The sequence below is a fragment of the Cynocephalus volans genome, chromosome 12 (genome assembly GCF_027409185.1).
Source record: "Cynocephalus volans isolate mCynVol1 chromosome 12, mCynVol1.pri, whole genome shotgun sequence".
NCBI classification, from domain to species: Eukaryota; Metazoa; Chordata; class Mammalia; order Dermoptera; family Cynocephalidae; genus Cynocephalus; species Cynocephalus volans.
Genome location: NC_084471.1, coordinates 73,274,000 through 73,286,812, shown reverse-complemented (window position 1 = coordinate 73,286,812; position 12,813 = coordinate 73,274,000). Strand labels below are relative to the sequence as shown.

The 12,813-nt window shown below is 33.8% G+C and overlaps 1 protein-coding gene across 1 annotated transcript in view; it reads left to right on the top strand.

The window, feature by feature from the left end:
* Positions 1-12,491, top strand: part of ARID2 (AT-rich interaction domain 2) — a 159,463-nt gene extending 146,972 nt beyond the window's left edge. Inside the window, exons 17-21 of the mRNA XM_063074980.1 lie at positions 289-427; positions 519-604; positions 2,138-2,261; positions 2,354-2,445; positions 10,895-12,491. Of these exons, the coding sequence (XP_062931050.1) occupies positions 289-427; positions 519-604; positions 2,138-2,261; positions 2,354-2,445; positions 10,895-11,039 (586 nt within the window). The 3' untranslated portion in view covers positions 11,040-12,491. The remainder of the gene's footprint in view (positions 1-288; positions 428-518; positions 605-2,137; positions 2,262-2,353; positions 2,446-10,894) is intronic.
* The last annotated feature ends 322 nt before the right edge of the window (positions 12,492-12,813 follow it).

The following is a 12,813-nucleotide window of genomic DNA, read 5'->3' as shown; positions in this document are numbered from 1 at the left end:
ACTTTCATTGAAGGTAGGGAATTAGGAATGAAGACTATTAACTTAAAACAAATTACTGGAAATGTTCAGTATAGTTGAATGATTTTACTTGAAAAAATAAGCAGAGAAATTTTCAAAATAGTTTTAAAATATGTCTTAAGTGAAATGAATCAGATTGGCTTACCCTTTTTTGCTTAATACACGTTATTTCTGTGTATTGACCTAGAACTTGTATTAAGGAGAGCAACTTTCCTATTTTAAAGAATACATCCACATTTCAGAAAATTTCTACTACTTTGTTTTTTGTAGGTGGTTTCAGACACCTTCACAGGTTTTCTACCATGCAGCTACCGAACATGGAGGAAAAGATGTATATCCAGGGCAGTGTCTTTGGGAAGGTTGTGAGCCTTTTCAGCGACAGAGGTTTTCTTTTATTACCCACTTACAGGTACGCTTTCTTAATACTATTTGGTCAGTAACTCATCTGGTTGCATTAAAGATCTTGATGTGTATTCTTTTACTTCCTTTTTCTCAAAAAGGATAAGCACTGTTCAAAGGATGCCTTGCTTGCAGGATTAAAACAGGATGAACCAGGACAAGCAGGAAGTCAAAAATCTTCTGCCAAGTAAGGAAAATGAGTTTACTTCCTGTTGTACATACAAAAAGAAACACCAGGAAACCAAGCAAAACACAGGAACAATGAAAGGCAACTTAGCATATTGGGAGACCAGAAACCTGGGTTCTAGTCTAGCTCTACCACTAACCAGTTATGTGATCCTGTTCAAATTGCGTAAATTCTCCAGGCATCACTTTTCGTATTGGCTGGACAATATGGTCTATAAAGTATCTTGTAGCTCTAACACTTGGATTCTAATTTGTAGAAGAGTTATTGGAAGTAATGACAGATGATATATGAGAAATACTTTGTAAACTGGAAGTACTGTGTATGGTTCTTTTCCCTTTAAGAGAGTAATTAAGGGCTGGCCCGTGGCTCACTCGGGAGAGCGTGGTGCTGGTAACACCAAGGCCACGGGTTTGGATCCCTGTATAGGGATGGCCGGTTAGTTCACTTGGGAGAGCATGGTGCTAACAACACCAATCAAGGATTAAGATCCCCTTACCAGTCATCTTTTAAAAAAAATAATGAGAGTAATTAAACATACATTTGATGATCACCGTACCAGCCAGATGCCCCCCCAAAATAAAAAAAACAAAACATCTATTTGATAATGGCAAAGATATTTCTTCATATATACAAACATACATACATATCAGTTTACAATTTTTAAGAGTGCTTTTACACTATCTTATTTCATATTCGGAATGTTTGTTTATATAAAAAAGAACTAGAAATATCCACACTTTACACATGCAAAAAGAAATATTAAAAGTCATACAGCTAGTTATAGTGTCAGAAACAGGGTTTCCTCACATCTGAGTCAGTGTCCTTTGCACCATTGCCTCACCAAAGCATGACAGGTAATGCAGTCTATCTGCTTGTCCAAAGAAATATACCATAGTTTGAATATGATTTTATATAAAACCATCTCTGTAGGCCCTCCATTCTATGTCTTTCATAAAGAATGATAGAACTATACTGAAAGGATTGATTGAAATTATTAAATGAAAAATAAGATTATGAAAAAAGTAATAGTTTGGAATGCAGTGTTTAGCATAATTTTATCATGTAAGGTTACCTTTTTCTGGATGAGCTGTGTATTTTATTCTTAGGTACTGTTTAAAAATAATTTGCAGCTCAAATTGTAGACTTTTCATCTTTGTAACATCTTCACATTATATTTAAAGATGAGAACTCTACAGCTTTGGTACTTTGGTACTTTGGTACTATGTTGTATTTATTTTGATTGCATACTTACCCAGCACAGTAACTTTAGTGATGGACCATACTGAAACATCTGTTGTTTGCTTTAAAACTGATAGATTGGAAATAAATGACTTGAAACTTTACCTTAATACTAAGAGACCCTTTGCCTAGGCTGACACAAAGCATAAACATTAATGCTGGACCACTGGACCTTTTACTCACCCTGTATCCACAATTTCAAAGTAACCACCGTATAGGGTTGTCAGGGTGGTCATCATTGTCAGTTTGTCTGCAGTATTGTTAAAAGTTTCTTTCTCTCTCTGATCAATTTAGGCAGCCAGCTATAGGAGGCACAAGCTCAACTCCTAGAGCACAAAAGGCCATTGTGAATCATCCCAGTGCTGCACTTATGGCTCTTAGGAGAGGATCAAGAAACCTTGTCTTTCGAGATTTTACAGTAAGCATGCCTTGAAAGCCTTACCTGTAAAGGTGTGAGTCCTTTATGATTTAGATCTTTATTCTTTTTTTTTTTTTTTTTTTCTTTTTAAGGATGAGAAAGAGGGACCAATAACTAAACACATCCGACTAACAGCTGCCTTAATATTAAAAAATATTGGTAAATATTCAGAATGTGGTCGCAGGTGAGTAATCTGTTTTCCATAGCCAAAGTGAATTTAGATTATTTTACTTTTATGTATAAGTTAATAAAATTAGATATCTGTATTGTATTCACCATTTCTCTCGTCAGTTTTGCAAATATGTCCAAAAGCTTATGCCAGTGTCAGGCCATCATGATCTCTTAAAAGCCAAAAATAAAATAGAGAAATTGAAACAACCAAAATGTGGTCTTTTAACCTACTTTATGAAGTTAATTATCTTGCAGGCCATAGAATTTAGAGCAAAAAGTAGCTCTACCACAAAGGAAATGTAGAAGTTTATTAGGGAAACAAAGGAGTTAGTCATTTGAATTGTGTGGAATCAGAATGAAATTCAGTTTGACAGCTGACATTTTAATATACTCATCAAAGTCATGATATTGCTAAGACTCAATATAATACTCTGAAATTTTAACTGACTTTCTAATGAACTTAAGCAAGAGAAAACTCAGGACTTTTTAGATCTACAGAAATAGGAATGATAACTCTAATTCTTGAGAGAGAGCAAATGTAGAATATTCTGTTGGTGCCTTCTATCCCTTATCTCCCTTGAAGCTACTTTTCTAATATTTCTCCTCCATCTTCAACTGACCAGTCTTAGCCTCCCTCCCTGAGAAGTCCTCAGATGGATCTTGCTTTCCTGGTAGTCTCTTTCTCTCCTAGTCTCTCCTCCCACTGACTACTAATTCCATCTCCTAAATAGATATTGAATCTACCTTCGTTCTTCCCCCCAACCTTATTTTATCTTATTTTAGGTCTTTTATATTACTTGCAGTAACCATTAAACTGGATTTTTCAAGCATAAAAACAGTGGTATCAATTACAGAAGCAAAAAATGAATTTGATTATATCAGGTTTTAAAATTTCTGTAAGTTAAAGATGAATAAAATGTAAAACTAAAAGTTAAACTATTTGCAATGACAAAAGTTACTGTATTTAGTGTGTCTAGTATTCTTACAAATGAACAAGAAAAATTCTTAACACTTAAACAGTTTTTCAGAAAAAAGAAATTTAAAGGTTTAGTAACCATATGAGAATACCAGTGTCTTTCTGCTTCATTCATAACTTTTCTACTTCTCTAACTGTTTCCCTCCTTGCCTCTCTTTTTGCTTCATAGCCTACATTTCAGCCAAACTAAACTACATGCAAGTTCCTGATCGGGCAATGCTCTTACAAGTCACACCTTTGTACCTTTATTCCAGTGCTCATACTATTCTCCCTGTCTAGAATGCCCTTCTCTCTGCGTTGCATTCTGTTACTCTATTGAATATCTGCTTACCCTTATGATTGGGCTCAGACATGAGCATCTTTGTATAGCCTTTGCAATGCTATATGTTCCCTGCCCCCACCAAGTTTGTTCTTCTCTAATTTTATAACATGTCTGTCTTACTTTTAATCTCAAGGTTTTGTAAGTAGTTTTAATATGGCTTTTTCCCCCTACTGAATTATGTGCAAAGGCTTTCTCTGATTAATTTTTGTAGCCTAAACACCTAGCAAAGTGCCCAGTACATTATAGATAATCTCTACACCTAGCAAAGTGCCCAGTACATTATAGATAATCTCTACCTCCTGTTCATCCTTTAAGGTTCATTTCAAGGGCTACCTCTTCCTTTCCTGACATCTTCTCTACTTTAACCCTGACCTAGGGTACAATATGTATTCCCTACTAGCCCATGCATTGCGTGTTACCACCTTAGATGATGCGCTCTTTGAAGGTGGGGATTGAATGTTTATTTTTATCTTTGTATCTTTAGTGCCTAGCATAGTGTTGAGAATGTAATAGTAATTCAGTTAGTATTTGATTGATAGACAGGTGGAGGGAAAGAAAACTAACACATACATTTTATCCTAGAGTTCTGATCTGGAATTTATATAGAAAACTGTAACTTTTTCTTAGGGCCTTTTCATTCAGATTGCCCATTCTTAGGCTTATAGCAAAGCCTTTTGTCTAGGTCTAATAAATTGTTGAGCCAAAAGTTTTCATTTTACTGTTTTTATTTTATTGTTGATTTTATTTAACTCTAAACCTTCTAAATGTCTTCTAGCATGTTAATTTCCTGTGACCTTAGGATAGTGGAATTATAAGAATTAAAACAATCCATTAAATTCTTCCTACTCACCTTCCCAGTCTGAGTTGAAATCTCTAGTGTAGAACCTCTGTTGAACATTTCCAGTGATGGAGAGTTTTGCTTAAGCAAGAGTACTTACAGACAATCTGGCAAAACCCACACGTATTAAGAAGAGAGTGTAAGAAACCAGATAGCTGCAAAAGATAATTTTCTGTTGATATTTCTTATCTCTAGTAGTGTATCATAGGGTGTGATCTTTTAGAATAAAGCAAATTTTTATTTGCAATAAGAAAATTGCAGGTCAACAAGAAGATTATGGAAGTTTTATCCTTATTCCTACAGCACAGTATTCTGAACAGTTTGAAATGTCAGCAATTTTTATTTGAAATTCAGAATTAGGAGTTTGAATAATGTAAATGTTTAAATAATGCAACTTATCTCCATTCTGATTAAGCTTAGAGTCTGGAAAACTACAGTATATTTTGTCTCTTTTTGATGTATATATCTTTTATCAATATAACACATGGGTCTTCTTTAAAAATCAAGTAGTACTTTCTTATACAATAAAGAACAATCTATCAAGGAAATTTTAAGAAAACAATCTCATTTACAATAGCATCAAAAAGAATAAAATACTTGGGAATTATCTTAACCAAAGAGTTGGAAGATTTGTACACTGAATACTATAAAAGGCTACTGAACGAGATTAAAGAATACATAAATAAATCGAAAGATATCCCATTTTCATGGGTTGGAAGACTTAATTTAGGTAACATGTCAGTTATACCAAAGTGATCTACAGATTCAATACAAGCCCTAGGAAAATTCCAACAATTTTTGCAGAAATAGAAAAATCCATCCTAAAATTCTTGTGCAATTTCAAGGGATCCTGAATAACAAAAACAATTTTGAAAAAGAACAACAGAATCGGAGGACTCTTCCTTCCTGATTATTGCTGCAAAGCTGCAGTAATCAAAATAGTATGGTACTGTCATAAAGACACACATATAGACCAATGGAATAGGAGAGAGCCCAGAGCCCTCACATACATGGTAAAATGATTTTCAGTAAGAGTGCAAATTCCTCATTCATTTTGGAGAAAGTGGATATATACACTGCAAAAGAATGAAGTTAGATGCTTACCTATACCATACATAAAAAATTAGCTCAAAATGGATCAAAGACCTAAACATATAGAGCTAAAGCTATAAAACTCTTAGAAAACATAGGGCAAAAGCTTCATAATATTGCATTTGACCGTGATTCCTAGGGACATGATACTTAAAGGCACAGGCAACAAAAAAATAGAAAAACTGGACTTCATTAAAATTTAAAACTTGTGCATCAAAGACACTGTCAATAGAATAAAAACAGCAGTCCATAGAAAGAAAGTAATTGCAAATCACATATTTCATATTCTTATCAGATTAATTATTATTCTGATTAATACCCAGAATATATAGAGAATTCCTAGCTGCTGTGGAAAACAGTATGGCAGTTCCTCAAAAAATTAAACATAGAATTACCATTTGATCCAACAGTTTCACTTCTGGATGTATACACAAAAAAACTGAAAACAGGGAGTTGAACAGATATTTAGACACCAATATTCATAGCAGCATTATTCACAATAATCAAAAGTTGGGGTGGAGGAAACTCAGTGTCCATCACCAGATGAATGGATAAACAAAAGGTGGTACATATTGAGTATTCGTTGTCCGAAATGCTTGGGACCAGAATTGTTTCAGATTTTGGATTTTTTTTTTTTTTTTTTTTTTGATTTTGGAATATTTGCAGCTACTTAACCCTCCCTGGTTGAGCATCCCTAATCCAGAAATCCAAAATCCAAAATGCTCCTTTGAGCATCATGTTGGTTGGCACTCAAAAAATGTTGAATTTGGGGCATTTTGGATTTACAGATTAGTGATGCTCAACCTCTATATACATACAATAGAATATTATTCAGCCTTAAAAAGGAAGAAAATTCTGACGCATGCTTCAGCTGGGTGAACATTGAGGACATTATGCTAAGTGAAATAAAGCAGATACAAAAGGACAAATATGGCATGTTTACTTATATGAGGTACCTAGAAGAGGTCAAATGTATAGAGACAAAGTAGAACAGTGGGGAAATGGGGAGGTATTGCTTAATGGATACTGATTTACATTATTAGATGATGGAAGAGTTCTGGAGATGGGTGGTGGAAACAGTTGCACAATACTGTGAATCTACTTACTGCCACTGAACTCTCCACTCAAAAATAGTGGAAATCGTAAATTTTATGTTATGTATGCTTTACCAAAATTAAAAATAAACTAAGAACAGGAACAACAAAGGAAGGATTTGGGGAAAATGTGTAGTGACTGCTAATGGATATTGAGTTTCTTTTTTAGGGTGATGAGAATATTCTAAAGCTGTTTGTGCTGATGATTGCACAATTCTGTGAATATACTAAAAACCAGTGAATTGTACATTTTAAATGTACAATTTTATAGTATATGAATTATAGCTCAATAAAACGGTTATAAAAATACATTTTTTAAAAATGAAATAGTGAGTACTAAAAAGCTTATAACCAAATATCATAGTTCCCTACTTCACCCTTCCTACCCACCTCTAAGAGAGGAGCTTTCAACAATTTGAGCTAATTCTTCTAGTATTTGCTTCCATATTTCTAAAAATATGCCAGTGTTACTATTTCTTTCTTTTTCTTTTGGCAGCTGGCCAGTAAGGGGATCCGAACCCCTAACCTTGGTGTTATAATACCATGCTCTAACCAAGCGACCTAACAGGCCAGCCCCTATTTCTTAATTTACCTATTTAGCACATTACCTATTGACTCCCTTTTTAAAGTATTGAATGTTCTTAAGCCTCTCTTCCTCCCACTTCCACTTTCCTCATCATATTATTGTTGCATCACAGTTTTTGATTAAATCTTAAATCAGATATTCTTATCAGACTGTTTGATCCTATATTATTATGTTTCTTTCTTTTTTTCTGGGACCTAGTGCTTATTTTCCATATATTTTAATCAATATCTTTGAAGCCTATCAGTAGGCTGTCCAAAAACTCAAAACACAGTTGTCAGTTTTACATTCTTTACAATTTTTTCCCTTGGAAACTGCCCTTCTGAAATCTAGACAGATTGCTTTCTAGGTCTGGTACACAGCTATTCTCTTAGGAATTCCCACTATACTAAATCCATTCTTCTTGAATCCCATTTATTTTTTTCTTAATTTACTTCCTCATCATGCTAAAGCACATCCTACAATAATTCAAAACTCTACATGTCTGAAAATGTCTGTAGTTTCCCCTTACTCTCTTTGATAGTTTGTCTGGATAGTTCTGCTGGATATAAAATTCTAGATTGAAAAATCATTTTCCTTTAAAAAATCTGAGGGCATTGCTACAGTGTCTTCAAGCATCCATCCTTGCTGTTGAGAAGTCCAGTTACATTCTGGTTCCTGTTCCTTTGCATGATCTATTTTCCACCCGTTGGATGCTCTTGCCATCTTCTCTTTATTTTTAATATTCTGAAGTTTCATGATGATGTGTCTTGGTGTTGAGTGAGCATTTCATTTCAGTGGGACCTTTCAGTCTGGAGATTTATATCCTTCAGTAATGGGAAGTTTTCTTGTATGATTCTTTTCCTTTTCTCTTTATTTTCTGAAAATTTTCTTTATCATCAGATCTATTGAATTTTTACTTCAGTTCTTGTTTTAATTTCTAAGAGCTCTTTCTTAGTTGCCACTTATTTGCTTTATACTTATTTTATAACATCATTTTCTTATGTCAGATACAGTGTCTCCTTATCTCTGAGAGTATTAATGCTGGTATTTTTGAAGTTTTCTTCCACTCCATATATAGTTGCTCTTTCCTTGTAACTCCTCAGCTGTCTGAGGATTTGGGAGTTCACTTTATATTTTAAGAATAAAATACTTGAGAGCTACTTTATTTAAGTTTTAAAACTAAAGGCTTTTTTCTTGTCAAAATGTGCATTGATTGTAGGAGGAAAATAATTTCCATTTTGTAATTTTTTATTTATTTTTAATTTTATTTTTTTGACAAATTATATGGAAGTTTTAAATCAAGATTTTTATGACTGGGCTGGCTGGTTAGCTCACTTGGTTAGAACATGGTGCCAATAACACTAATGTCTAGTGTTCTGATCCCCATACTGGCCAGCAACCAAAAATAATAAATAAAAATACAAAAAAAGAATAAAAAAGCTTTTTATGACTAATTTTTTATTTTCCAGAAAAAAAATCATGTAAGTTTCACAGTTCATTTTAAAACTTGTTAAATAAAATTTTGAAGTAAATCATGCATAAGGAAGAGTATACAAAACAGAGGTGTAGATCTCAATGAACTATTACAAAGTGAGCCACCCATATAACTAACCATCCAAGTTAAGAAATACAGCAACACCAGTGCCACAGAACCTTTTGCATCCCCTCCAGTCTTTACCCTTCCTTCTCCCTACAAGTGACCATAATCATGATCTCTAACACCATGGTTTTGCCATGATTTTGAATTGTCTATAAGTACTATCATACTTATAGCAGTATTTTGTTCAACATTACATCTGTGAGATGAATTCATATAGTTGTATGTAGCAGTATTTTGTTCATATTATTGCGGTACAGAATTTGGTTTATTTTTTTATCCTACATTTGATGGGCATATGGGTTGTTTCCAGTTTGGAGCTGCTAAGAATAATGCTGCCATTAACATTCTAAATCACATTCTGTTTTTTGTCCACACATACATATTTCTATTGGGCTTTCACAAAGCATTGGTGACTCATAGGATATTACAGCTTTACTACATAATGCCAAACAATTCCAAAGATTTTTATCAATTTACATTCCTAGAGCAATGTATGAGAGTTTGAGTTACTCCATATTCTTGCCAACCCTTGATACTATTATTTTATTATTTAGTTTTAGCCATTCCTTTGGGTGTGTAGTGGTATCTGCATATGGAAACTACATAAAACCAAATATCCAGATGGTCAAAAAACATGTGAAAAGATGCATATAGTCACCCATATTAATTTTTATGCTTGTGTTACTTCTTCCTTTGCTTTGCTGTGGTAAAAGTGACAGTACCCACACATTAAATTTTGATTTCGAATTTTTGTCTTTTTCCATAAACTGCTTCTCTACAGTGTTTTTCATTCACAATTTAGGAGTCTTCGTCTTTTCTTTTTTTTCCTGCTTTAGTTCCTTTTACCCAGAATTATTTTAATGAAGGCATTATCTTAGGTAATCTCATGCTGGCTGAATTTTTTTTTTTTTTTTAAATTTTACTTCTCAATATACATTGTAGTTGATTTTCATGCCCCTTTACCCATTCCTCTCCACTCCCTCCCCTCTGTTTTTTTTTTTTTTTCCTTCTAACTAACATTTAACATGAAGGTTTTCACACAAAAGGCAAACTTGAAATACTTTTGTGGTGAACATCCCTATACCAATCACCTGGCTTTTACCATTAACCTCTTAGTGTACCTGCTTCATCACAGATCTGTCCATTTATCCATCCCTCCATTTTTGGTGTTACCACTTTTCTCCTCAGGCTTCAACATCACTCATTTCTTTGCTAGATAATGCTCACTTTTATGATCTTTCATCTTTATATACACAGCCACATGAATATTATGATCTCTTGGATAGAAAATTTATTTTTAAGTTTATAAATTTTTAGAAAACAGCTTCTTTTATGGGTAATGTGGCATTCAGGTTATAGTTAAGCTAGATGTGGCCCAGTTTCACTTAATTGAAGAGAAAGAAACTTTAATCATACCTACAGTATAATTTTATTTTCAAATCATCTTTTTTTTTCTTTTTTTTCTTTTGCGGCTGGCCCACATGGGGATCCAAACCCTTGACTTTGGTGTTATCAGCCCCGCTCTCTCCCAAGTGAGCTGACCAGCCAACCAGCATCAAGTCATCTCTTAAAAGCAATCATTTTGTTTCTCTCTAGCTGTTTTCTGATGTGATGTAAATTTTCTAGAAGCATGAATGAAGAGACAGAATTCTGCTGTATAGTCTTTCCTATTTAGAAAGGTACCACGAAAAGAAGGCAGATGGTGTTGCCTAATACTGCCTCACCTAGCTAGAAAGGCAGTTCAGTTTGGGATTCCTCAAATTGACCTCAGTTTACTCATCTGTAAATTGAACAGGTTAAATCAGCTGTTTCCCAGGTACTTTCTCCTCTTTCTGTGATGCTATATTAACATTTACTGAGTGTGAAACTGTGTATTATTTCTATTTAGTTTAGTTTTTAAATTTGCAAAATCCATGATAAGGAATCATCACTATGACCTTGGAGTCTGACAGCCTTCTGTATGTTTTTTTTACAGATTGTTAAAGAGACATGAAAACAACTTATCAGTGCTAGCCATTAGTAACATGGAAGCTTCCTCCACCCTTGCCAAATGCCTTTATGAACTTAATTTTACAGTTCAGAGTAAAGAACAAGAAAAAGACTCAGAAATGCTGCAGTGAAAACTAATTCCACTTATACAGTGGGGACTGCAAGTCAGACACATTTCACATACTGTTACTGAAGAAAGCACCAAGTCTTAATGGAACAGAGACCATAGAATGAATTACTTTATCTCCTCCCATGATGCTGAGAGGAATCTTCGTATTCTGATCTCTGAGCAAATCCCTTTGTTCTCTGTTTAAAAAAATATAAAAAGAAAAAAAAAAACTGCTGTGGGATTGTCAACCAGCTTATCTGCAGGATGTCTCTCAGATCTGATAAATCCTGATGGAAACTGGTATGATCAGAATTCAGTACCATCCACATTGGAATATACATGGAATATTGTAAAACCTACATGAGCAGATGAAATAGAAGCATTAAATATTTTTATCTATATCCAAAAAGGAGCACATTTTTATATTTACAAAACCGTTTAAGCTGGTTTGAATAATTAAAAAAAAAAAGTTTCAGCACACCTATACCCCCGATCTCAGAGGGGGCCACCAATATCTAGCTATGGATTGTGTGTTTTGTTTAGAAATCAGTAGCTTGGTTTTCTTACTTGAGCCAATATATTTTCACTTATTTATTATCATAAAAATTTACCAGTCTGAATAGATCTTGTAAATATTTGTGAATAGAATGAACACCTTTCATGCCACTGCAGCCACTGGAAATAAATTCTGTGGTGTCCTAGAAGCATTATTGGTAGGTTCTAAAGTTTTCTAGACTTTCCTGTCAATTGTAAGTAATTGTGATATATTCTACGCAGTGGATGAATGTTCTTTAAATTTGTGTAAATACTTCTGCAAAGGTACTGATGCTGTAAAGTCAAAAACAGTTTTGTGGAACTGTGATTTTTTTTTTCTTTTTTCTTTTTTTTCTTTTTTGTATTATACACCTTGTAGAACTCATTTTGCTGGCTGAAAGAGTATGGAATAATATATCTCATGTCATTTTTGTAGAAGAAAACTATTTGAAGGTATTTTTTGGTTTTCCCTAACATGTATCCACTGTAAACGTTTGTCATGTGCAAGCTCAGAGCTTGGACAGAATTTTTTGTATTTGTAAATTGGTTTAAATACATGGAATTTTATACAGGTTTTCTCCTGTGTTATATATGCATTATGTGCAGGTATGATATTTTCTTCACTACTTTTTCTATCTTAATATAGTGTGGAATTTTATTGTATTATTCTTCCATTCTTAATACTGTACCACATTCCTGCTCAGAAACTGCTCACTTCCTTAAATTGTCTTCCCCCCCCCCCAGCGTGAAATGTATCCATTTATAACTGCCTATTGCCTGTTCTATTAGCATCCAAAAATGTGGAAGGCCTCCCAGCCACCATTTCTGCTGTGTCCTTAGGATGTGCAGTAAAAAATATAGACCTAACAGTTTATGTTATAGAATGGCTTTATTTACTTTGGTGACTGTTTATAGTTTTTAAATAAAAGACTGAACATTTTCTTGAGTCCTTCATTTCTGAGTATGCTTAAAACATTCTTAAAAATATATGAAGAATCCTAAATTCAGCTTAAGGCAAGATTCCACAGTCACCTTACCTTTTTGATCATATGTTCATTGATAATACGTTAAATAGAGAACAGATGAGAGGTCCTTTACATGACAGATTTGCATGAAATGAGTAGGAGATTGACCGAATTTTCCATTTGTTATAATGCAAAGCAGACCCAGATAATAGCATATGACTGGTGCAGTTAAAGCTCAATATCCCTTTTTTTAATTGGGTACATTTGACTGAAAACTCTTATTGTTTGATAACTGTG